At 39.7% G+C, this 27,455-nt stretch overlaps 2 protein-coding genes across 5 annotated transcripts in view; both read right to left on the bottom strand.

Annotated features, from left to right (window-relative positions):
* LOC103116472 (organic anion transporter 7-like) overlaps positions 1-27,455 on the bottom strand; it is a 272,851-nt gene that overhangs the window by 126,440 nt on the left and 118,956 nt on the right. The window contains exon 9 of one of the 2 annotated variants that reach the window (XM_060176383.1): positions 9,687-9,940. In XM_060176383.1, coding sequence (XP_060032366.1) covers positions 9,733-9,940 — 208 coding nt within the window. In that variant the 3' untranslated portion in view covers positions 9,687-9,732. Of the gene's footprint in view, positions 1-7,709; positions 9,941-27,455 lie in introns of those variants that run through there. The other variant, XM_060176382.1, reaches the window with a different exon arrangement.
* On the bottom strand, positions 16,183-26,051 carry LOC107522700 (steroid transmembrane transporter SLC22A24-like). Of its 3 annotated transcripts, none has more exons than XR_009545580.1 (2): positions 17,586-17,971; positions 16,183-17,454 (listed from the first exon to the last, which is right to left on the bottom strand). XR_009545580.1 is itself a non-coding variant. In XM_060176397.1 (2 exons), the coding sequence occupies exons 1-2, from the start codon at positions 26,049-26,051 to the stop codon at positions 17,407-17,409; spliced, it is 450 nt and encodes a 149-aa protein (XP_060032380.1). In that variant the 3' UTR covers positions 16,186-17,406. The 3 variants fall into 3 exon arrangements, 1 of the variants encoding a protein (XP_060032380.1); XM_060176397.1 differs by lacking the exon at positions 17,586-17,971 and adding an exon at positions 25,650-26,051 and having other exon boundaries at positions 16,186-17,454; XR_009545579.1 differs by having other exon boundaries at positions 17,402-17,454; positions 17,548-17,971.

Below are 27,455 nucleotides of genomic sequence, written 5' to 3'. Positions count from 1 at the left end.
TTTATATATATATATATATATATAATTTTTATTTATAAAAAGGAAACATTGACAAAAACCATAGGATAAAAGGGGCACAATTCCATACAATTCCCACCGCCAGAACTCCATATCCCATCCCCTCCCCTGATATTTTTCCTACTTTTTTTTTTTTTTTTTTTTGGTTGGACAGAGAGAAATGGAGAGAGGAGAAGACAGAGAGGATGAGAGAAAGACACCTTCAGACCTGCTTCACCGCCTGTGAAGCAACTCCCCTGCAGGTGGGGAGGCAGTGATCCTTAAGCCGGATCTTACACTTGGTGCCATGTGTGCTTAACCTGCTACACTAATGCCCAACTCCAGCTTTCCTATTCTTTATCCCTCTGGGAGCATGGACCAAGGGACGTTATGGGGTGCAGTGGAGACTGAATTTCTATAGAGCATACACCAGTATTGCTGTTAGCCTGGTTGAAGAGGCCCAGAATGACCCATCCTGACTGCTTATAGCCTAAATTTTCTGACCAACCATTTCTGTGTTGCAAATATAGTATCATAATGAGATTTGCTTCAATGGTTTGGCACAATACTGTATTTTCCTGTAATTGGAATGCACTTATATTGCTGGATCATAAGACATATCAATTTTTATTTGCTTTAAGACTCTCCATAACGTTTCCCACGAGGGATGCACCAACAGTGTGCCAAATTCCCTTTCTGTCCACATCATCGCCACATCATCATTGATGTGGGTCAGTCTTGGGTGAGTGGTGGCGCCTCAATGTAGCTGTCATTTGCATTTCTCTAATGACAAGTGATGTGGACCATTTTCAGTATGTCTGTAGGCCATCTCATGTGTTCTTGAGAGAAATATCTGAGGGTGGATGGCGGTTGGCAGTGGGGTGCAATTTTTAAATTGATGAAGTTAATACTTTGCAGCTGCAGTCACATATGTACAATTCAATTACACACTAGGACCTCAAAGTTCCCCTCCAACCCAGAATCCTTTGTTTTGGTACAACACACGGTGTCTCCTCTATGATTCACTGTGTGCTCTCCCTCCCTATCCTGCTTCTTCTTCTTCTAGCGTTTGCCCCTGTCCTGCTAATAAGAGAGATCATTTATTATACATCCTTCTGTTTTTGGTTTATCTTACTCAACATGATGTCCTCAAGCTCTCATGTTATAACGATCAAGGACCCAGTCCATACTTGCAAGGAAAAAAGCTTCATTTTGTGAAGTGCTGTAGGTATGTCTGTCTGTCTGTCTCTCTCTCTATTTTCCTCTCCACTTTTGATTTCTCTCTGTCTCTATCTAATATGTAAATAAAAAAATTTTTTTTTTACTTTTGGAAACTTCCCTGACTGTTGTTTCTTTCTAGTTTCTATTTTTTTTTAATTTTTTTTATTTAAGAAGGATTAATTAACAAAACCATAGGGTAGGAGGGGTACAACTCCACACAATTCCCACCGCCCAATCTCCATATCCCACCCCCTCCCCAGTAGCTTTCCCATTCTCTATCCCTCTGGGAGCATGGACCCAGGGTCATTGAGGGTTGCAGAAGGTAGAAGGTCTGGCTTCTGTAATTGCTTCCCCGCTGAACATGGGCGTAGACTGGTCGGTCCATACTCCCAGTCTGCCTCTCTCTTTCCCTAGTAGGGTGGGTCTCTGGGGAAGCTGAGCTCCAGGACACATTGGTGGGGTCTTCAATCCAGGGAAGCCTGGCTAGCATCCTGATGGCATCTGGAACCTGGTGACTGAAAAGAGAGTTAACATACAAAGCCAAAGAAATTGTTGAGCAATCATGGACCCAAAGCTTGGAATAGTGGAGAGGAAGTGTTAGGGAGGGTACTCACTGCAAACTCTAGTATACTTCTGCTTTCTTACTTTGGTGCCATACTCCAAACTCAGTCAATTTCTGCTTTGCGTTTCTACTTCTTTTTTTTTTTTTACATGCATAACATTCCCCAGATTCCCATTTAACAATACAACCCCCACTATTTCATTCATCATTTTTCATGGACCTGTATTCTCCCCACCCACCCATCCACCCCCGAGTCTTTTACTTTGGTGTAATACTCCAATTCCATTTCAGGTTCGACTTGTGTTTTCTTTTCTAATCTTGTTTTTCAACTTCGGCCTGAGAGTGAGATCATCCCATATTCATCCTTCTGTTTCTGACTTATTTCACTCAACATGATTTTTTCAAGGTCCATCCAAGATCGGCTGAAAACGGTGAAGTCACCATTTTTTACAGCTGAGTAGTATTCCATTGTGTATATAGACCACAACTTGCTCAGCCACTCATCTGTTGTTGGACACCTGGGTTGCTTCCAGGTTTTGGCTATTACAAATTGTGCTGCCAAGAACATATGTGTACACAGATCTTTATGGATGGATGTGTTGGGTTCCTTAGGATATATCCCCAGGAGGGGAATTGCAGGGTCATAGGGTAGGTCCATTTCTAGCCTTCTGAGAGTTCTCCAGACTGTTCTCCACAGAGGTTGGATCAATTGACATTCCCACCAGCAGTGCAGGAGGGTTCCTTTGACCCCACACCCTCTCCAGCATTTGCTGCTGTTACCTTTTCTGATGTGTGACATTCTCACAGGAGTGAAGTGATATCTCATTGTTGTCTTGATTTGCATTTCTCTGACAATTAGAGACTTGGAGCATTTTTTCATGTGTTTCTCGCCTTTTGGATCTCTTCTGTGGTGAATATTCTGTCCAAGTCCTCCCCCCATTTTTGGATGGGGTTATTTGTTGTCTTGTTGTTGAGTCTGGCAAGCTCTTTATATATGTTGGTTATTAAACTCTTATCTGATGTATGGCATGTAAAGATCTTCTCCCATTCTGTGAGGGGTCTCTTGATTTGGGTAGTGGTTTCTTTTGCTGTGAAGAAGCTTTTTAATTTGATGTAGTCCCATAGGTTTATACTTGCCTTAGTCTTCCTTGTAATTGGATTCGTTTCATTGAAAATGTCTTTAAAATTTATGCGGAAAAAAGTTCTGCCAATATTTTCCTCTAAGTATCTGATAGTTTCTGGTCTAACATCCAAGTCCTTGATCTACTAGGAATTTACTTTTGTATTTGGTGAAATACAGTGATTCAGTTTCATTCTTCTGCATGTTTCAACCCATTGTTTCCAACACCATTTGTTGAAGAGACTCTGCTTTCCCCATGTAGTAGTCTGGGCCCCTTTGTCAAAGATTAGATGTCCATACATGTGGGGCCTCATTTCTGGGCTCTCAATTCTATTCCACTGGTCACTGTGTTCATGTTCCAGTACCAAGCAGTTTTGATGACAAAGGCTCTATAATACAGTTTGAGATCTGGGAGTGTGATGCCTCCAGTTCTGTTCTTTTTTCTCAAGATTGTTTTGGCAATTCTAGGTCTTTTCTGGTTCCAGATAAACATTTGTAGCATTTTTTCTATTCTCCTAAAAAATGTGCTTGGGATCTTGATGGGGATAGCATTAAATTTGTAGATGGCTCTGGGTAATATATTCATTTTGATGATGTTAATTCTTCCAACCCATAAACATGGAATATCTTTCCACTTCTTTGTGTCTTTTTAAATTTCTTTGAGTAGTGACATAATTTTCAGTATACAAGTCTTTCACTTCTTTGGTTAGGTTTACTCCTAGATATTTTATTGTTTTTGTTGCTATAGAAAAAGGAACTGATTTCTGGATTTCAATTTCTTCTAACTTAGTGTTTGCATAGAGGAATGCCACTGACTTTTGAATGTTAATTTTATAGCCTGACACATTACTGTATTGCCTGATGATTTCCAAAAGCTTCTTGCTGGATTCCTTAGGTTTTTCCATGTATACTATCATGTCATCTGCAAATAAGGAGAGTTTGACTTCTTCTCTTCCAATCTGTATGCCTTTAATTCCTTGCTCCTGCCTGATTGCTATGGCAAGAACTTCCAAAACTATTTTGAATAGTAATGGTGATAGTGGGCAGCCCTGTCTAGTACCTGATCTGAGTGGAAATGCTTCCAGTTTTTCACCATTGAGTATGATGTTGGCTGTAGGTTTGCTATATATAGACTCCACTATCTTCAGGAATTTTCCATCTATTCCCATTTTTGGTAGTGTTTTAATCATAAAGGGATGTTGTATTTTGTCAAAGGCTTTCTCTGCATCTATTGATATGACCATGTGGTTTTTGGTCTTGCTTTTGTTGATGTGGTGGATCACATTGATTGATTTACGTATATTAAACCAACCTTGCATGCCTGGGATAAACCCCACTTGGTCATGATGAACAATCTTTTTGATATATTGCTGTATCTGGTTGGCTAGAATTTTGTTCAATATTTTCGCATCTATGTTCATCAGAGATATTGGTCTGTAGTTTTCTTTTCTTGTTGTGTTCCTGTCTGCTTTTGGTATCAGGGTGATGTTGGCTTCATAGAAGCTGGCAGGGAGTATTCCAGTGTCTTCAATCTTCTTGCAGACTTTTAAAAGTAGAGGTATTAGTTCTTCTTTGAAGGTTTTGTAGAATTCATTTGTAAAACCATCTGGTCCAGGACTTTTATTTTTGGGAAGATTTTTGATAACTGTTTCAATTTCATTAGCTGTGATGGGCCTGTTCATGTTATCCACTTCCTCTTTACTTAGTTTTGGAAGTTGGTAGGTATCTAGGAAATCATTCATTTCTTCCAGGTTCTCTAGCTTGGTGGCATATAGTTGTTCATAGAAGCCTCACATGATATGTTGAATTTCTGCAGTGTCTGTTGTGATTTCTCCTCTTTCATTTACTATCCGATTTATTTGGGTCATCTCCCTTTTTTGTTTTGTGAGTCTGGCTAAAGGTTTGTCAATTTTGTTTACTCTTTCAAAGGACCAACATTTACTTTCATTAATCTTTTGTATGGTTTTCCTATTCTCAATGTTATTTATTTCTGCCCTAACTTTAGTAATTTCTGTCCTTCTGGTTGCTTTAGGATTCCTTTGTTGTTCTTCTTCTAGGTCTTTGAGATGTGCAATCAGGCTGTTTATTTGTGCCTTTTCTTGTTTCCTAATGTGTGCTTGTATAGCTATGAACTTCCCTCTTAGGACTGCTTTAGCTGTGTCCCAAATATTTTGATAGCTTGTGTCTTCATTTTCATTGAACTCTCGAAACATTTTGATTTCTTCCTTGATTTCCTCTTTGACCCAGAAGTTGTTAAGAAGTGTACTGTTGAGCTTCCACATTTTGGCACTGTTACTAATCTTTTGTTGATTGTTAAGTGTTAGTTTAATTCCACTGTGGTCTGAGAAGATGCTTGGGATGATTTCAATGCTCTTGAATTGGCTGATGCTGTCTTTGTGGCCTAACATATGGTCTATCCTTGAGAATGACTCATGTGGATTTGAGTGAAATGTGTATTCCAGTTTCTTGGGATGAATGACTCTGAAAATTTCCAATAGTTCTAGTTTATCTATCTCTTCATTTAGCTCCCTTATGTCTTTACTGATTTTCTTCCTGGATGATCTGTCAAGTTGAGATAGTGGGGTGTTGAAGTCCCCTACTATGATTGTGTTACTGTTAATATATTGCTGTAGCTCTTTCAGTAGAAGTTTGATGTATTTAGATGGCTTCTCATTGGGTGCATAGATATTAATAATTGTTAAGTCCTCTTGATTGACTGATCCTCTGAGCATTAAGTAGTGTCCATTCCTATCTTTTTTAATCTTATCTATTTTAAAGTCTATCATGTCAGATATGAGAATAGCTGTTCCTGTCCTTTTTTGTGGTTTTTTTTCCATCCTTTCACTTTAAGTCTGTGTTTGTCTTGTTGCGTTAGGTGAGTTTCCTGTAGACAACATATTGTTGGGTTGTGTTTTCTGATCCATCTTCCTACTCTGTGTCTTTTAATAGGTGAATTCAGGCCATTGACATTTATTGATATCAAAGATTGAAGATATTTTAACGCCATTCTTGTAGAGTTTTAGAGTGTTTTGGTATATGTCCTATTTGTGGTGGTCTGGTTGTTTATAGGAGACCTTTCAGAACTTCTTTCAGAGCAGGCTTGGTGATGGTTGCTTCCTTCAACTGTTGCTTGTCTGAGAAGGTTTTGATGCTTCCATCTAGTCTGAATGACAGTCTAGCAGGATATAGTATTCTTGGCTGAAAGCCTTTCTCATTGAGCACTCAATAGATATCTTGCCATTCTCTTCTGGCCTGTAGTGTTTGTATGGAGAAGTCTGCTGCTAATCTTATGGGTTTTCCTTTGTAGGTGACTCTTTGTTTTTCTCTTGCAGCCTTGAGGATCCTTTCTTTATCCTTATTCCTTTCCATTCTAAGTATGACATGTCTTGGTGTCTTTAGGTCTGGGTTAATTCTGTTTGGGACCCTCTGGGCTTCTTGAATCTTTATGTCTTTGGTGTTGTCTAGACTAGAGAAATTTTCAGCTATTATGGCCTGGAGAATGCTTTCTTCCTCTCCTTCTCTTTCTTCCTCTGGTAAGCCAATAATGCGTATATTGTTTCTTTTGAAGTCATCCCATAGGACTCTGTTGTTGTTTTCAGCATCTCTTAGTCTCTTTTTGAGATCTCTTACTTATTTTTTAGTTGTCTCTAATTCATCCTCAATCTTGCTAATTCTGTCTTCAGCCTCATAGATTCTATTCTCTCTGCCCTCTACTGCTTTCTGGAGTTCATCTATTTTGTTGCCCTGCTCTGATACTGTTTTAGCTTGGTCAGCCAGTTGCCTTCTTAGCTCAGCGATTTCAGCTTTCAGCTCTCTAATAACCATGAGATAATTAGAATTTTCTTCCATATTCTCATTTGTTGTTCCTGCATTTCTGATTACAATTTTTTCAAATTCTTTACTCACTCCTGTTATTATTTCCTTAGCTAATGTTTGGATGTTGAACTCATTGTTTTGTGCTTCACCCTCTGGAGGACTTTTAGCTGGACTCTTGTCCTGGTTAGAGTCTCCAATATTTTTTCTTGTTGTTTTAACCATTTTATATATTATGTTATGAGTTCCCTTTATCAGTACTTTTCAAATTATTGATCACTATTGCCTGGATTGATTTGTGTCTAAGTAATTTAATTAAAGGGTTTACCGTGGTGGAAGTTAACAGTTTTTTTTTCAATCCCTGAGTTGGAGCTCAGTGGTGTAACAGCCTCTTTTTTTTTTTCCCTGTAGGCTATGGGTGCCTGAGGGCTTTTAAACTATCAATAGGCTTCTTTGCTTAATCACTGACTCCTGACCAAGAGATAAAGCAGGGTGTGGCAGAGATAATCCAGTGGTTATGCAAAGAGACTTTCACAGCCCCTCAGCTATGCCACCAAGGTATAAGTCTTCTTCTGAGTTTCCCGGTTAGATCTCTGTCCCCTGGTGTCCCTCCCTGTTGCTGCTCCAGATTCTGAGGGTAGTAGCAATGGAGACTCAGAGTTGCACTTGGTGAGTCTCTGGGGAGTCCTTTCTCCCTTCAGCTGTCCCCTTGTTGTGGAGCAGACTGGAGGTGGTGTCTCCACTGATAAACTGCTGATTGTTAGCAGTCACTTAATCTCTCCTTAGGCCCCTCTCTCCTCTCTGTCACCAGCCACGCGTGTTTGTACTCACGGGTGATTTACTGGGTTCCTGTGGTCATTCTAGTCCTGTCTTGTTTCGGTCCGGGTGGTCTCCTTTGGTATTCCTAGTTAATCCGGGAGAGGAGAGGAGAGGAGAAGAGGAGAGGAGAGGAGAGAAAGCGATCTCAATAAAATATTTTTTAAAAAGAAAAGGAAAATGGCTAAATTTTTTATACACTTTTTCATTGGTTCTGCAACATTCTCTTATTTATTAAATTGTTGCTATTGTCTGGGTAAGTTTGTTACTATTTTTTCAAGTCATTCCAAAATTATATGAATTGTCTTTACATAAGATACATCAATTTTAATATAATTTTCTTTTTTTAGTTAAGATTTTATTTATTAATGAGAAAAGTAGGAGAAGAGAGAGAAAGCACTAGACATCACTCTGGTACATGTCCTGCCAGGGATTGAACTTGGAACCTCCTGCTTGAGAGTCCAAAGTTTTATCCACTCTGCCATATCCCAGACCAGAAGCTCCATCAATTTTTACTGATTAATTTTGGGGATATTTGTTATTTTTCATACTGTTCAACTTTTAATCAACCCAGACTTTTTCCAGCTATCCACAATATTACAACTACTCGAAATAAACTCAAAATTCTATGTTTCACTCACCTTGTTTTTTTTATCACCATTAATCATTGTATTTTATATGCAGTAAAATTATACCACACTAGAAAAAAGGACTGATTATTTTTCATTTCTCAATTTTTATTTTATTTTACTTATTTTCCCATTAGCAAGAAAATATCTTCGTTTCTTTACTTCATTCTTTGGCCAGCAAGTTGTTCCTGGAATTGCTTAAAACTGTGTCATTTCAACAGAAGTATTCTCCTGTTTTGAATTTCTTGAGCTTTTGCTTCTGGTCAAATCACATATACATACCATACACATACAGAGAGAGAGAGAGAGAGAGAGAGAGAGAGGCACAAACACATGCACACATGAGAGAAAGAAAGTGGATAGGAAGAAAGCAAAGAAAAACAAATTTATAATTGCTTTAACAAGTATAACTTTACCAGCCAGCTTAGATATATATTATGACCTCTGCCAAGAGCTTTACTAACTCTTGTGACAAGATAAGTAATATAAGAGCAAAGAAGGATGCTTTGATAGCTTCTATTCTCACTATAGGAGACCATAGCTTCTAAACTTGTTTATCTATTTTGTTTTGGTGTCTGTTATCATATTATAAAAATAATGATGGGATTTTTAATAAAGATATATTCTTATGAATATTTTTAATCTATTTTAATAAATTTATTCCCAGACATACTTGGTGAAGTGAATCTCACAGGCTAAACAAGACTCCTTCTGTGGTAGGGACTTTTGTCCTTCATCTCACTTCTCTCATATTTGTTAGTGGTCCTCAGGGCTTGGTGCACTTGACTTTTTGTGACAGCATGTCTAACTTATGATACCCAGATGACTGGCCATAAGCTACACCATGGTTCTGTGAAGGTATTTCCTTAAATGTTATTCATATTTAAGCCAGCTAATGTCAAATAAAGGACATTACTCTCCATGATGTTTGAATGTGACTCATTCTATCAGCTAAGGGTCTAAAGGAGGAAAAGACACATTCCTAGATGAAGAAGGATTTCTATCCCGGATTGCTGTTAGTCCTGAGAAATCCGACCTCCTATGGGCCTCCGGGCTGCTTGCTGCCTGCTGTGGATTTCAGAATTGCCTGCCATATACTCTCATGATCCAATTTTAAAAAGAAATTTCTCTTTCGATGTGGACAGATACAACTGACTGCATTTCTCCAGATAATTAGAATCAGAATATCACTCTACTATAGAAATCAGCAGCCCCAGAGAGCTTACTCTATCTACTCTCTTCACTAAGGTTGCCAGGATCAGAGAGAAGATAACCAGGGTGGTGGAAATTGTCCCTTTGTGCAGGACTTTTAGGAACATGCATGACACACTAAGGAATGTAAATTGCCCTCTTTACCACTACAAAGATAATCCAGACTGGACTGATTAAGTCTGTGGGAGCTAGAGAATGTCAGTCTATTTGAATTCACTGCAGGGAGGGCTGGGTCTGTGGTTGAGCCAAAGCCACTGACTACACAGAAATGGCCTGGGGATACCAGTCTCTGCCATGTGTACCTTCCCTGTCTCACATCTGTGTCTCACTGCTCTTCTAGAGTTATGTGAGAGGTAGGGTACTCACTCATTCTCCACATCCTGGATGGTTTCAGGGAGAAACTGATTCCTGGTTTCAGGAAGCAGTGGGATGACAAGGGCACCAAGGATGGGGACACCTCTATAGATGAACCAGGGCACAGGGGGCGAATACGCCTCCAAGATTATCAAGAGAGAAGCCAGAACTGCCCCAATACTACCAAAAACTCCAAAGATCCCCATGGCTGTTCCCCTATGGAGAAAACACCATCAGTGAAAACCAGGTAAAAAGTTGCATACATACTAAATGATTCATTATTACCTGGCTTAAGTTATGGGGGACAAAAGAGCAATGTGGAATATTGGCAGTGTACACTTGTGTCTGAAATGGTCCCTTATTTCTACATTTACTGGCATTTAAGTGCAGGGGATACAGTTGTACTATTGGGAAAATACCATTAGTCATAGCATCTAGTCTCTGTGTGGTTCAGAAGGTGATATGAGATACTATTTAAGAATTTAACCAATGACTGTTAAAAAGTCAATTTTCAATTATCTTTTTTGCCTATAAATTATTGTTATGATTTTAATGGATTGCTTTTGGATAGTTCACCAGTCTTAATTATTTCCCTTTGATGCACATCAATTAACTAATAAAGATTTATTTATTTATTTTTAAATTATACCTTTATTTATTTATTCCCTTTTGTTGCCCTTGTTGTTTTATTGTTGTAATTATTGATGTTGTCGTTGTTGGATAGGACAGAGAGAAATGGAGAGAGGAGGGGAAGAAAGAGAGGGGGAGAGAAAGACAGATACCTGCAGACCTGCTTCACTGCCTGTGAAGTGACTCCCCTGCAGATGGGGAGCCGGGGGCTTGAACCGGGATCCTTATGTTAGTCCCTCCGCTTTGCACCACATGTGCTTAACCCGCTACACTACCTCCTGACTCCCATAAAGATTTATTTTAGCCCTAACAGACCACCAGTAGGATCTTTTACCTGACTGAAGTAGGAATTAACTCAGCTATAAGGGTAGTAATGCAAGTGATAACAGCAGATGCACATCCTACTCCTAAGGTTGCCAAAGTTGTTCTCACAGTCTGCATTTCTGGAGAGAAAAAGACATCTCAGAGGCAGGAAGTATGAGCTGAAAGAGTCAGCATGTCACAAATTACATATTGGGATGCCCCTACTGGAGTGCTTGCATATGTTTAAAAGAGAGAGAGAGAGAGAGAGAGAGAGATCAGAGAGACAGAAAATAAATGGTGTCTGATTGCTGAGGAAAGTGATTTCCCCACACTTTATTTTCTTACAGTGGATAAACTGATGAGATATAGTATCAATTATCCTTTCATATCAAAATATGCCATAAAGGAACTAAAGAAGACCATCAACGAGAGTTCTCTTTCCTTAATTCATTTTTATGATCCTCCACATTTTGTATAGAACATTGGACTGTCACATGGGTAGTTTCTGAGAGGTGTATGGCCCAACACTTTCATGTATTATGTCTATATATTAATATTTCTATAGGCTCAAGATGCAGAAGATAATAGTTAAAAAACAGAATTTTTGTCCATGAGATGGACATTATAGATAATACCTGGATTTTGAATAATGTCAAATTGTCAATAATAAGGAACTTCACTGGTTTGAAGTCTCATTTGAGGAGTGTCAGGAGGCATGTTTCAAGGAGTCAGTTTTTATGCAACTGAATGAAGCCCTCTGTGAGTATTCCAGTATGAAATATTTATGCTGTAGGGCAGCAAAATTACAGTAGTTTGACCTTCAGCTGGATGATGGTAGCCCACCAATCAGGGATGATATCAATCATATAAACATGTTAATCTTCAGTGAAGCATAGGAACACCTGGGCTTCCTATTTCTAACATATGATCATTTATTTTAGTAATATTAATGCTAAGAGAGGTTATATAGATCCTCCTGCCTCATACTTATGTATTTCTTCTCTTGCTGCAGACAGATCTTTGTTTTTCTCAATTGAGATGGTCCCTCTATCTAGATTTGCACATACGGTGACCCTAACATGAGCTCTAGGATTGAGTAGTAAATTTTTATTAGGGAATTTTTATTAGGGAATAAAGCTTAGACGAAGGGATGAGTGAAAGTGCTGTGTCTTACATGGTAGATATTATATATAAGTTTCTATTTTAAACTGTTGGTGTCTTACAACTCAGCAACTACCAGTGTGACAGTCTAAAGTTCCATGCAAAGGGTGGAAGATACACAGAAAAGTTACAGGTTTTAAAATCCATGCTTGCTGTATCACACTAGACAAATAATTTTTGTTCTAGAGAAACTAAAAATAATAACACTATTTTCCAGACAATTCTCAGATTGGATGAATACATCATGTATCACGGTTAAATCTAATGATATTTGGTTCGTTTTTCCAAAATTAAGTGGTTAGTGAAATTATTGAATTCATTTCTCTATCTTCCTCTGACTTGAGAACATCACAATTTTTTAGTAACAGGGGGAGATACACATTCTTTCTTGAACTGATGTACTTTTCTCACCTTGAGACACAAATATGGTAGCTAGTATGGAGATGCCAAATAGGATTGAGAAAAACATCTGAGTTAGTCGACAGCCCAGGCAATTGAGTGTCAAAAATGCAAGATAATTTCCTGGGAAAGAAATTATACCAAAAAGAACTTGGACCAGGAAAATGTTGCTTCCCAGGTACTGAAGGTTGAGAGTCAGACCATAAAGGGGAACAGTAACTGAAAATCTAGGATGAAGAAAGATAAAAGATACATCTCATATATGTAAGATTTTTTTTATGACCCTACACATTGTATTCATATTGGCCTAGGAAGTCAATGGTATTGATAAAATAAAAATGGAATGGATTATTTGATGGGATTTTTCTTTGCATATTAATGGCTTCTTAATTATAATAAGATGAATACATGATGATAGAGTGTATGTGTTAAGGTTTGAAGTCCCTTTGGGTATTTATTTATTTGTTGCCTCCAGGGTGATCTCTGGAGCTTGGTGCCTGCACTGCGAATCCACTGCTCCTAGAGGCCAATTTTTCCATTTTTCGCTGTGGTCATCATTGTTGTTGGATAGGACTGAGAGAAATTGAGAGGAGAGGGGAAGACAGACAGTGAAAGAGAAAGATACCTGTAGACCTGCTTCACCACTTGTGGAGTGATCCTTTGCAAGTGGGGAACCGGGGGCTCAAACCCCTTTGGCTTTAGAGATTTTTTTTTTCCCCAAATGATTTGAGATGGATTGTGGGAAAACAGATTTTAGCAAGCCAGGTTTTTGCCTCACTTAGGTCTGCATAATTCATGGTCTAACTAATTAATCAGCAGCAGAAAAAAAAAATTAAAAAACTTCTGTAATGTCTCAAACACTGACAGATTCCTATGAGGCCAAAGCCCATGACTACAGTAGCAGAACAGTCATCTGAGTGACTGAGAAGGTGCAGGACTTGTTGGCCCTTTGCAGCTATTTATCTGCTAGGACCCCATTAGCAGTGCTAGTTAGAAGATACCTTGAGGATGCTGGACAGCAGCGCAGCGGGTTAAGAGTACATGGTGCAAAGCACAAGGACCAGCACAAGGACCGGCATAAGGATCCCGGTTTGAGCCCTTGGCTCCCCACCTGCAGGGGGGTTGCTTCACAGGTGGTGAAGCAGGTCTGCAAGTATCTATCTTTCTCTCCTCCTCTCTGTCTTCTTCTCCTCTCTCGATTTCTCTCTGTCCTATCCAACAACAACAACAACAGTTACAACAACAACAATAATAACAACCACAACAAGGGCAACAACAAGGGCAACAAAAGGGAAAAAATAGCCACCAGTAGTGGATTGGTAGCGCTGAAGAAAAAGAAAGCTTGAAATATGCTAAGCTTGTTCGAAGAGCTGGATGCCCATCCTATTTGTTATCTCTACTGCAACCCTTTTACAGACATCCCTTCCCCACTTTTTGCTCCTTGTTAATGAACAATCTTTCTTTTTGCCCATGTAAGCTACTTTGGGATTCCTTGGATGTATCCTGTAACTAATAAAAAGCAGGGAATCCCAAAGCCACTACTACAATACTTTCTATCTTCCTAAAGGGCAGCAAGTTTGTAACCCACATCGGGCTCTCAAATCCTAAACATGAATGTCTGGGTGACTATTTATTTCCATTAATCCTGTGTTGGAGACTGAAGTTGCCGAGAATCTTAGGCAGAAGCCCACAATGAATGATGGTTATATATTTACATATGGACATATTAAGTGATCTGAATACATTTAATCATGTTGTTGACTCTTGACTCTTTACAATTTTACCTCAATCAAAATGGAATCAAGCAAATGAAGAAGAGATTTATAATATAATGTCAATGTCATAATAGAAGCCCTCAATATTATCTTCTGGTGAGACTTTTAGTGCCACAGGTCTTCGTGGAACTGTCAGAATTATGTCATTTTTCCATAATCTTGTTTTTCCTTTTCAATTACCTATACCTTTTTCCTATTAGTGGTTTAATGGTGTTTTAAAAATAATAAAATTCCATAACAATTCATATCTCTAAATTTAGCAAGTGACTTTATGATCCCTTGTGTTTTATCTCAAATCTATCCTTACAGCATATTTACCTCAAATAAAGGATAGATTTGGTCTACACTCTATTAATATCCTCTTGCATCATTTGGTACCTACCGTACAAAAGCCAAGAGACAGATCCTTTTGCATAGGTTGGGTGTGCGAAACAGGTCTAACACAGCTGGTTTCCTTTGAACTGCCACCAGTTCATCCTGCATGGTAGATCTCAGAGCCTTCAGCAGCAGAAGCAACAACAATAAGAATGTGTTCAGCCTCATTATAAACCCTCCTGTGGGCTTCTTCAGGACTACACCCTTACTATAAACTACCATTGGTGGAGACTGCCCCACTCTCCTGCTACTACTCTGCCACTTGAGGAATATAGGTCCTGAAATGAGTGCTGCCTAGGATGTTCCCAGCTCTGACCACAGACGATGAGCTCAGACTGACAGAGACTTCAAGTGGTGAAGCAGGTCTGCAGGTGTCTATCTTTCTTTCCCCCTCTCTGTCTTCCTCTCCTCTCTCCATTTCTCTCTGTCCTATCCAACAACAATGACATCAATAACAACAACAATAATAACCACAACTGTGTTAGAACAACAAGGGCAACAAAAGGGGAAATAATGGCTTCCAGGAGCAGTGGATTCATGGTGCAGACACTGAGTCCCAGCAATAACCCTGGGGGCAAAAAAAATAAAAAAGAATTATAATCCATACTCCCAGAGGGGTAAATGTTAGGGGAAGATGACCAGAGGGCGGCTCTGAGCTCCAATTCTATCAGGACCCAGAAAGAGAAGAGGAAAGCTGATAAATTAGAAAACTATTATTCTGACAATAATAAAATAGATATATCTATAATTTAAAATTTAAACTAGGATTGCATACCAGTCACACTGGAATGAAGAGAAGAAAACTGAGTAGAGCAGAGATCTGGAGACAGTTTGTGATTTGCAGAATCTAGAGCAGAAGCATGGTCTAGTAAATCACAACTCATTAAAACACCAAACCATTCAAATATAGAAAATATGTAACTACAAATAGATACTAGATAATACAGAAGGCACCACATTTAAGACTGGACAAGGAAGTCATAGAAAAATCCCATATCCCAAGAACAAATCTGCCGAAGAAATAGAGGAGATCAGGGATGGTTTCCTTTATCTTAATTTTTTGTGTATCCATGTAGAGGATTTTGAAAATGCCACTCTGATATCCTCTCCCCAACTCCTTGCTGTTCATAAAAGATTGATGACTCTGGGACGATATAACAGTCATTCTCTTGTCCTCAGAATGCTTCCTGGACATAGAATTTCTATTCTAGCTAGAACTCCCATTCTAGCTAGAAACAGAATGCTAGGTAAAACACTAGAATTTTTCCAAGTCTGCCCTGTGAGCAATTCTATGTTTTAGAGGATGATCTCTCTACCTAATATGAAAACTTGTCACCAGTGATTAAGTACACTTTTAGGATGAAGCCTTTGCAAAATAATCACCATCAAATATTTGATAGTCATTTATTGCACCCATGTAACTGAAGAAGAATGGGCAAATCAATGTAATTATGATTCTTCTAAAGAAAGAAAGCACAGACTCAGGGGACTTTACTAGTGAATTCTATAAGCCTTTCAAATGCATTCATTTTCCCCAAATGCCTTAAAATCATCTAAAGAATGGTAACAGGTGCACTTAACCAGGTACGCCACTGTCCAGAGCCATTAGCGTGAATTTAAGGTAAAAATATTTACAAAGAAATCCATAGGGCACTGTTAAGATAAATAGAAGCAAATAGATGGAAGAGCATCCCTAGTTATTGATAATTATTATCAGAATTATCGTCCATTATTAATTATTATCAAATAATTATCAAATTATTATCAATAATTATTGTCCATTATTATTATTAAAATTATCATCCATTGATAATTATTATCAAAATTATTGTCCATCTGGGGTCGGGTGGTGGAGCGCCTGGTTAAGTGCATGTATAACCATGCACACGGACCCAGGTTCAAGCTCCCTTGTGGGACTATGTGGAAGTTTGGTAGAGCTTAGGGAAGCTCCCCCCATCTTTACAGATGGAGGTCTGAAAAGACACCTCTCTTGTTAACCTCTCTCCACAGAGATGAGCCAAGAGAGAAAAGTCTATCAGACTCAGCTTGCCCTTTGTAAGACTCCCAAAATTCACAAAGAGCCTACACCCTCTCTCACTTAAGTTCCCCTGCTGTCAGCCAAATGGTTGCCTGCTTTAGAATTCACTCACTCAAAGTTCACACATTCCGCTTCACCTTTTGATCACAAAGGAAGAGCACATCCTGTCACACACACTTCTAACACCTGACAAGTGAAAAGCCCGGCTAGACCTTGTTTTCTGGAGCCCTTTTGATGTCCTTAAAGCCTTGTTCTTCCTTCTCTATCTCACCTTACTGTTTTAACCACTATTCTTCTCTCAAATGCCTTTGGATAATTAAATGCCTGTATCAGGAGACTAATTGTTTTGATCTTTATGTATCAACTCTTGTCATACCAGCCCCTGCCATAGGGGCATGCTGACCTTTAAGAAACCTGTGAATTGTATGTGAAAACTGTTCTTTGTCTAGCCTTCTATATTAACCCAAACCTACCCCCCAATAAACGAGTGTGTTCATATCAGAATCCTCCCCGAGTTTCTTTCTTTTCACGTAGTCTCTTGAACTAGTGATGAGAACTCAGTAAGTTTATCTTCCTGGCTGAGAGCCAACCCATATGAGTGCCGACACTCCCTGTCCCTACCTGCAGGAGAGAAGCCTGAGGAGTGATGAGCAGCGTTTCTGGTGGTCTCTCTGTATCACTTCCTCCTTATCTCTCCCTACCCTCTTGATTTCTGTCTGTCTCTAACCAATAAATAAATAAAATTGAGAATTATATCCATCCAAAAATAATCTATAGATTTAGTGTAATTGCTAGCAAAATCCCATATCTTCAAGGAAATTGAACAAATTACCAAATTGCCTCTTGTTGAACCACTTCATGTCTTAATTGGCAAAATATCTATCTGGATCCTTTCATCCCATAGCCAGTCTCCCATTCTCTTTACCTCCATGGTTAGAGTGTTCTCAGAATCCCTTATTCCACTGCAATGTGCATCTTTTCTCAGTTCCTTTATGCCCTCCTCAGGTCTGTTGGAGATAATCAACCACCGAGCAGACTCTGCCTCCCACCTGAACAAGGTATGTTGTAGAAAGCATACTTACCTGTTGAATCAGAATTTGCATACCGTTATCCCACAGGACAAAGGGAAATAAATTCTATACCTAGTGCACAGAAATAAGACAAAGAATGGAACAGACACCACTAGCTGGAGTATACGCCAATCTCAAAAGGCAAACGCCAGACCTCCCAAGCCTGCCTGTCCAATACTAATGGCAACAGATGACAGCGTTCCTCCCAATGCCTGGGACCATGGCACTGTCCACTCTATAACTAAAAGAAAACAGAATTTTGATTTCAAACAAAGGTAAAATTTCTGTAGACTTTCATGTTCAAGGTGAAGATTTAGAAAAACATTGAAGATATAAAACTGGACTTACTGAGCAAAATATGATTTATCATAATGGTAGTGGATGAGATCCCAGATATAAAACCGAGTGAGCAGTACATGAGGAAACTGGGAACAAAGGAAACACCGGTGCCAGCAGCGGCAAACAGAAGGATACACCATTTGAGGACCAGCTTTCTTCCAAACCTGAGGGGGGGGGAGAGGGAGAGGGAGAATACCAAGTTAGATAATGGGAGCAACAGCAACCAGTTGAAAAAAAAATTAGCAAAATGAAAGCATCCTTAATCCCCCCAAAAATTCAAACTATAATACAGAAGTTTTCAGAATCGAACATACTTGATGCTGAGTACAGGGGAGCTCTTTCTCTAACTTTTTGCTGTTAGATGTGACACCACTTCAAACCAGAAGACTGCTGTATTACTGGTTCTAAAAAACTACAAATCCCACATGCACTTTGCATTGTAGTGTGTCTAGCATATGATTAGAACACAAGGAATCCAAATGTATTCAAGAATCTGAGAATACACAAATTATGACAAAACTGAAGGGAAAGGTATGGCTCTGGAAAATAAATCACAGTTGCTGATGGGTTGTATAAGAAACCTTCTCTTTTGACTTGGTATCTTTCTGTCTCATGCAACACGAATATCGAGCAGTATACAAGAGAGCTATGATACAAGCACATGCTCTGAATGACTTTTACCAGGTCAAGGTATTGATATACCTGGTTGAGCACACTTGACAGACAATGCAGTAGTAGCCTATGCAGGCAGAGACATGGGTCAAGGAAGGAGAAAGTGAAAATGTTTGTAGTAAAAAAAAATAAAAAAAGTAGGGGAGTTGGGCGGTATTTCAGAAAAACTCTTCTTTCTCATATATTATTAATGAGATCTCTGCCAATTGATCTCTTGTTTGGCTAAAGCTCTGAAGAAACGTCCATGTTACCATGAACTCTCTCACTATTGGAAGATTGGTTCTTGAATTCTAACAAGATTTCTAAAGAGGTAAATAATATCCCAAAGTGAAAGGCAAGGTCATGTTAAGTCCTTTTATATATATACATCATGCTTGTCATCTTCAGTGACAGTCACATGAAGTATGTCAAAAAATTTCTCTTACACTATGACTTCAATTTCCTCAAAGCTCTGAACATTAATGCTGAAGACATGTCATTTAAAGCAAAGAAACTGCTTCTTTTATCATGATTTTGACTGTATTACAAACACAGACCATATGTAAAGACTGGGTTCGAATATCATCTTTTTACTATTCCGTTTTAATTTGACAAAAGTAACTAGGAAGCATGAAAAACTTTTAACATCATTTTTTGGTGTACCAAAAGGTATGTGAGGCAGGACTGAAAAAAATGGCACAAAAATATTAAACCACTTTTTGGTTCCTGCAGATACTTGACTGTATTCAAAGCTCTGACAAAGTTAATTCAGGAGCTCTTACTTGTGTTTGATACTGTAGGGGATTAGAACCCAGATTTCCCTTTCTTGCTATTGTATTTCCATTCCAACATAGAATTTTGTCTGTACTTTTAAAGTTTCAGTTGACTAGGAAAAGTAAACATTATACTCGTCATCTAGACTGAAAAAGTTTTATACTTTTGGAATTATCAAAATGGAAATAATGCATCCTGATTTTTTTCCCCCAGAGCTAGTTGTCATCTTTGTAAACCATACACTGTGTCACCCCCTCTCTGAGTCCTGCTCTAATATCACTTCAGTTCTCATGAAAATTCCATTTTTGTGACTTCAATAGTGATGATAAAATGGCACTCACAACAACAACTCATTTTCAATTTTGTTCTATTTCTTTGGGACCTATGCAATCCCGTGACAGTGCAATTTGTAGTATTTAACTAATGAATGGTTTGGAACTAAAAGAGGACTGTGGGAAAACTTCCAGATGCATGACCATGGTGGAGTAGCTTCCTAAAACTCACTCCCACTTACAACTAAAAAATAACACAATCAACTTCATGAGTCTACATCTGAGACTTCTGGAAGAATCATCTTTGACTCAAGGTACATGCATATATGTGTAACCAGAAGGCAGGGAAGGAGAAAGAGGAAACGTATAAAAAAGAAAGAGAAAGAGATGTGTAAGATGTATAAAGATGTATAAAATGTATAAAAATGTATAAAAAAGAAAGAGAAAGAGAAAATGTATTAAAAAAAACATGGTGAACTTCAGCTAAGTGCTCCATCTTGGCATTTGCATGGTGCCAGGAGATGAGAAAGTAGAGAGACTCTGTGTTTGTTTGTTTTTTGGTCTGGTTCCAGAGTGGGCAGAGTTCTTAAAGGTGCTTTGAATCAGCTGACCAGGCTAGCCAGTTTCTGACATGAGTGGAGCTCTAAACGGACATTATTCAGCAAAATTAGAGAGCCAGGCTTGAGTCTCTGGACTCTAATCCCTGTTCCAGAGAACACTCCAGAGAATCAGGGGGCTGAACTCTTTGCAAGGACACCTTATTTGTGTAGCAGACAATTTAACTAACCCATGACTGGTATCAAAGTCTGATAAAGGCAGTTTATTGGTTTTGACTACCCTTGACAAACTCTGTGTGAATTGGAACAGCCACACATACAAATATTAGGAAAGTCTTCTTTCCCATTTAAGCATTTTGGGAGTTGGCTGGAACCTTCATCAACAAGAACCATACAAGGCTACTATTCTCAAGAGCCTTTCTCCTCCCTCCACAAAACCATGAAACCCAGTATAAAAGTGAACCAAGTATCGAATAATAATAAAAAAGTGAGCTGAGTAGACAATTCTCTGAAGACATGGGACTCCCAGACATATGGGAACTTGTCCTTTAGACTTCACTTGTCATTATAGAAACAGAAATTAAATACACATTGAGATTCCACCTCACACTTGTGAGAATGACCTACAGCATCAAAACAGAAAATGACCAGTGTTAGTTAGGATGCAAAGTAAAAGGAAATCTAGTACGTTGTGAGTGGGAACACATATTGATGTAGCCTCTATGGAAAACAGTGTGAAGAGTCCTTAAACAAGTAAAAATGAAATAACTTGTGATCCAGCAACACCAATGCAAGGCATATATAAGGGATATGGAAGTCTAATTCAAAAGGACATATGAAACCTTAAGTCCAGGGTTGCACTACACACCATAACTAGAATAGGGAAGGAACCAACATGCCCATTGCCCAGTGGATGACAAGATATAAAAGCTATGGGATAATATGTTTAATAGAATACTACTCTTCAAATAAAAGATGATCTTTTTGTCCTTTGGGGAAAAATAAGGATTAAAAGGAGGTGAATTTGCTTAATGAAATAAGATAATTATAGGACAATAATCTGAAAAAAAATCAGACTTACAGTACATTAGGCTATGAGAGAGGTAATCACTGTGTTGGTAGAAGCAGGAAGAAGTTTGGGATGTACCCACTCTCACAAAACAACAGAAACCAGACAGTTAAATATAGACAAACTGGAAGGTGATAGGACTGCCCAGGAAGAATGCTAGAAAAGGATGCAAAGATGCAAGGCATGTGGTCCTTTATGCTCAGCCAAGAGCAAGAAACTTGTAAGACACTTGGCTTACTAAGGGGGAATGACATTGCCTTGTGTGAATCACCACGTGTGATTTGGAGCAATGAGAAGGACAACATGGGCCAAAGTGATTCTCCCATTATTATAATAGTATAGTAATAAATTAGCATTGCAATTCCACTCATCCTGAGGGGTTTTGTGTGTGCAGTATGGCACAGGGTACTGTCAGCTCTCTGACACACCACTTGTCATTGATCTAATCTTAGACTCCTCCCCACTTTGTGCTGTAAAACACAACTCCTGTGTTTGGGGGCTCATTTTCTTTCTGAGGAGTACTTTGAAAGTATATTTACGGGACTTGGGCGGTAGTGCAGCAGGTTAAGCACATGTGGTGCAAAGCGCAAGGTCTGGTTTAAGGATTCCAGTTCGAGTCCCCGGCTCCCCACCTGCAGGGGAGTCACTTCACAGGCAGTGAAGCAGGTCTGCAGGTGTCTGTCTTCCCCTCCTCTCTCCATTTCTCTCTGTCCTATCAAGCAAAGATGACATCAATAACAGTAACTACAACAACAATGAAAAGCAACAAGGGCAACAAAGGGATAAGTAAATAAATAAATATTAAAAAGAAAAAGAAAGTACATTTACTTGCTAGCACAGAAATAACTTCTTTGCTTCAAACTTTTATGTGTCAGTCTTCAGTGTTTTACTGAACCAAAGTATCCATTGCTCTCCATTTAAGCCTACATGTTAACAAAACTTTCCCACACTTTGTGAAAACTATGGAGACTAGTGAGGTAGGGGCACAGATCTGTGTTGATGAGTATAGTGTGAAACTATAGTTTTATATTATTTGAAAGCCTGTATTAAGTCACCAATAAAAAGAAAGTAGGACTAAATATAGGGAAATGTATCCATTTTAACACAGTTGGTCTTATCACTGATTATTATGAAATAGCACTAATAATCTATTTAACCAACATAAAAATAAACATTTCAAAATTAAATATAGAAACTTTACATTGTTCTAAGCAAAAGTTAGCTGTGCATTTCTAAAACTCTAGGTTAACTTAACCAAAGAGTTTGTGACAAATATAACGGGAGCACAAGATTCTTAGCTATCTAGGTAGTTATTTTAAAGACCAGATAACCTTGCACAAACCCAGATAAAGACTAAAGCTACAGTCTAAGAAGTTGTTGTCCATTGAGCCTATGAATGAAAGTTTAAATGTACCTTGCATACAACCATACTATTGATGTAAAAAGCTTAAATATCCTTACAAGAGATTCATTTAATTGTTTGCAGTCTAACCACAAGAAAATTCATTCTCTAGATCCTTTTTTATAAATTTCTTCTCTACATGTGGTTTTATGCCTCTTTTACATTCTGAAATATACAACTGGACTTTTGAAAACCATTCTTTTTTCAAGAGAAAATTCAGGGTGAAACTTTAATTAGATCCGGTCTATAGCAGCAAGTCCATGAACTCTGGAGGGAAGCAGGAAGCAGGAGAGTATTGTATTAAGGTAATATTTATACACCTTTTCCATATTTTGGAGTTATTCTCTTCCCTGATCCAGCTTTCTTGTCCTTTTGCCAACCATGGCATCATCTCTCAGAAAATAACTTGGATCTAGCTGCATATCAGATTTCAGGCTCGGGAAAAAAAACTAGTATAGCCACAGGCTCTTTGGAATATAACTAAAACATGCCTACTAGCTACCACAAAGCGAGAGACCCCCCCCCCCTTCATCTGCACTATACCCGCCGTTAGGTTCAGGATTAATCAACAATTTGTTTGGCTTTGTATGTTAACTCTCTTTTCAGTCACCAGGTTCCAGATGCTAGCATGATGCCAACCAGACTTCCCTGGACAGACAACCCCACCAATGTGTCCTGGAGCTCTGCTTCCCCAGAACCCCACCCCAATAGGGAAAGAGAGAGGCAGGCTGGGAGTATAGACAGACCTGTCAACACCCATGTTCAGTGGAGAAGTAATTACAGAAGCCAGACCTTCAACCTTCTGTACCCCATAATGACCTTGGGTCCATACTCCCAGAAGGATACAGAACAGGTGTTGTATGCTTTACGTTGGGTTGTTCTAGCTCTCCCCCGCCAAGAAAATTGGATCAGTCCTGCTAGTTTTGTGGGCCTGCTTGGCCCCGCCCCTAGGAACCCCGAGAGAGTTGCAGAGTTGCAGTGTTCGAGAGTGCTTGGCGCCACTGTGGGGGTAAGAGGCAGCAGAGTTCTGTTTGGTGATTAGTTTGTCTTAGTTTATGAATCATTGTTCCTGAATAAAGAAATACAGCTTCCCTGCCCAGCCGTATGTCTCTGGTCATCTCTGTTACCCACCCGTGAAGCTAGCCCGGCCAGCTGGAGCCTCCGAATTTTAACAACAAATGGCGCCCACGTGGACCTGACCTGTGCATCTCTCAGATAAGTGAAGACAATTTGGCTACCTATGTACTATGGCCTTCTCTTCTGCTTGTGAAGAGATCTCCAAAGGCCTCTGCTCTTTCTTCATGAGACTGTTTTGATGTTTCTGGAACATTTATCTCTTGACCACTCTGTGGTTTCCACTTGCTTGGGCGAACTCAAAACAGCCAGAGGAGTCGAGAAGAGCCAGCGGACAAGAGGCAAGGCACAGAGCTGCCTTTTCCACCTGGTGGAACAGCCAGCCAGCCGCTGCGCCCAGACAACCCTGCGCACCGCGCCCGCAGCCCCGCAGCCCACAGGAGGCCGACTCCAGCACGCAGGAGTCTGATGCCACCACACAGGAGCCCCATGCCAACACGCAGGAGCCCGATGCCACCACACAGGAGCCCAATGCCAGCACGCAGGCCAGCCCACAGGAGCCGGCTCTCCACCGCGTGGTGCAGGGCACTGGACGTGTGATTCCTCCACGCTGCTCAGCCACTGCGAGCAGGGCAGCAGACATGACAGGGTCATGGGGCAGGGCCGCGGCGGCCTACCATGGCTGCCACCCCTGGGCACCTAGGCCCGCGCCTTCTACAAGGCTGGCCCACCCGCCCTCATGCTATGAATTCTGGAATGATCCCAGACCTCCCGGACCCCCGGGCTCCCTGCCGAAACTGGGCACACGGGATCTCCAGCTGCCGGTCCGGTCTGAAGGCAGACAAGCTGGAGTACGCAGAGATTCGTGCAGAGATCGCAACCTGCTATTCCTAGAAGTGAAGCTGCCCAAGAGACCAGCACTGGACAATGCACCCCCCCAACAACTAAGACAGTACATATCTAAATTCATGTTTAAAATGACATGTCTTCGTAACAAAGGTTTCTCTCCTTGTGTATTAATGACCATGTTTATGTGTATGTTTAAAGTTTGGTAAACAGTAACTTTAAGTCTAAATTCTTACTAGTGAAAGTTAAATGAAAAAGGTTTTCAACGTAATTCTCATAAAGATAAAATTAACTTACATTTAAAGTCTGAGGTAAAAATTAGTTAACAATCAATATATTTTAACTAAGTTGGTCTAAACAAAAGGTTAAATAGACTTGTTGATATGTAAAACTCTCCATTACCTTCTCTATTAGAAATGGTAGATTGTACAATGGCTATGCTAATTATTCTCATGCCTGAGGTTTCCTTTCCTGCGCACAACTAGGGTGTGACTCCATCTTGAATGGGTGTAACAAAAGGTTAAAAGACATTGTTGATATGTAAAAGTCTCAAATTCCTTCTCTATTAGAAATGTTAGATTGTGCTTTGGTTATGCTAATAACAAGTTTTGTTTCATAGTAAGTAAATTGCAGCCAGCTGCCTTTGGGGCTCTAGGCCATTCCCCACCCCCATGCAAATGCCTGTCGAGGCAAGTACACCCCCCCAGAGGCAAGAAATGTTTTTTTTAAGCTGATAAAGTTTTGCCCACAGAGGCAAAATATGGCCCCCTCAGGCCTTCCCTTGGCAACACACTGGTTCTTGTTACTTGCTTACATATTTCTCCATGTTTGTGCCAGTTTCCTTTTTTAAAAATGCCTGTATGATAGAGGTGGGGAGCAGGGAGCTCGAACCCAGATCATTATGCCTGTCCTTGAGCTTTGCGTCATGTGCGCTTAACCCGCTGTGCTACCGCCCGACTCCCCACTCTGTTGATTCTTAATAAATGCCTGTTTCATGCCAAGTTAAAGGGGGGGGGAAACAGTATAAGCAAAGCCAGTTATTCAAGTAGTTGTTCTTTCATAGAAAAGTAATATTAGCTGAAAGAAATAAGAATCAACAACTACAGAGAGACTGAAAGCCAGCAGCTTATGTTTTACCTTTTCTTCTCATTTCCAGACTGTAGGTTTAAGAGATAAACGGGTGCTCTCACCTTAGTCACGATGGTGGAAGAGAAGGTGCTGCGGTCATACACCCAGCCATCCACACAGGGCTCCCTGTCCAGCTCAGTCAGGTTGGGGAAGGTGCCATTCTGGTGAAGGAGCTGCCACTGGGGGTGGACGAAGCGCCGGCATTTCTCTGGCCTCAGGCTGGAGTCCAGGGGGATGGAGACTCTCAGGAGGTCCTCTTGGCTGAGAGTCCCAGTGTCATTAGCAGAGATGATGTTATTGTCAAGGAGGTGAACCCAGCAGTGGTGAGCAGGGATGGCTGCTGTGAACTTCTCTAAAATAGCTTGAAGGGTCACTATGATCAGGGAGATACAGTGGAAACTCATCTGAAGGATTTGAAATTTCCGAAAGCCTCCATTTTGATCCAAGAGTCTATGAAAAGCCATCAAAATTGAACAGTTGATTTCTCAGAGGATCAAAAGCACTTGAAATTCATTCAATATCTAGAAAGCTAAAGAGGATATTGCTTTATCAACAGGCAAACTGTTTCTCCAAGTTGTTTAGTGAGAAGTAAGTAGGCAGTTCCTTGAAAGTTGAGTAGTAGTTTGCCTTACTAGCATGTACTGGGAACTGAATCTGTTAATACTGCACATTGTAGCAATTTTTCTACTCAGTGTTCTAAAGCAGCATTGAACTTTGCTCTGCTGAATCTCATAAACTACAGGCTGAATTGTGTACATAGTTATTTCCAGGAATCTACATTTGTATTTTTTCAAATTTTCAAGGCATCCTGTATAAGATGAGATTTGGGGTCTCCATATTGGAAAAAATCTTTTTAAAAAAGTCTCCTTTCAGACCTGAACCTGTGACTATGAACCCAGTACCAGGGACCATGAGGTAGAGCACATGTGCACATGTATCCATGTTAGGAGAAAATATAGACCTTAAAATGAAAGTACACAGTAGTTTGCAATGACTCAGTAAGTGCAGTAAGCAAGTAGAAAGACCTAAAAATGACACTAGAAAGTACTTAAATCATTTCTACTTAGACTTAGATACTGTCCTTACCTACTTCCTATTTCACTTCCCTCAATCACTGTAAGTCTAACCCTGTCAAATAAATTAAAGACTACAAAAGCTGGATAAGGGCAAGAGACTGACATACTTAACGATGGCCTATTTGGTCACTACCAGGCTACCCCATCATCATGGTCCCTAGTCAGGGAATCCTGGGATTCCCACATAGATATGATGGGCCTAGCCCTCTAACAGATCCCTCTCTCCACAATTATTGGTCATCTTCATCAGGAACAACATCATAAATCCTCTTGTAGGCCTCTATAGGACCTTGCTCTCAATGTAAAACAACAATGGTAGAAACTGCTCCAGTCTCTGAAGGGAGGATGGGTCAACCTACTCTGCTACTCGAGGAAGACTGGCCCTGAAATGAGTGCAGCATAGAATATTCCTAGCTGTGACCCGAAATGCGAGATCAGACCGAAATGGGTGCAGAGGTTACACAGATTTGACTTGTCAGTGTCCATGTCCAGCAGAGAAGTAATTACAGAAGCCAGAACTTCCACCTCTGCACACCATAAGAAGTCTTTGTTCTATACTCCTGGAAGCAGAAATAAATAATAGGAAAACTTCCCATGAAGAGGATGTGATACAGAACTCTGGTGATGGAAATTGTATGGAATTATACTCCTTATATCCCATCTTGTTGATAATTATTAAATCACTAATAATAAAATAAATTTCCACCTGTACATATCAAAAAGAAAGAAAGGAAGAAAGAAAGGAAGAAAGAAAGAAAGAAAGAAAGAAAGAAAGAAAGAAAGAAAGAGGTG

Source organism: Erinaceus europaeus, chromosome 17 (assembly GCF_950295315.1).
Source record: "Erinaceus europaeus chromosome 17, mEriEur2.1, whole genome shotgun sequence".
Taxonomy (NCBI): domain Eukaryota; kingdom Metazoa; phylum Chordata; class Mammalia; order Eulipotyphla; family Erinaceidae; genus Erinaceus; species Erinaceus europaeus.
The sequence above is the reverse complement of the archived record's forward strand: the minus strand, read 5'-3'. Positions and strand labels throughout refer to the sequence as shown.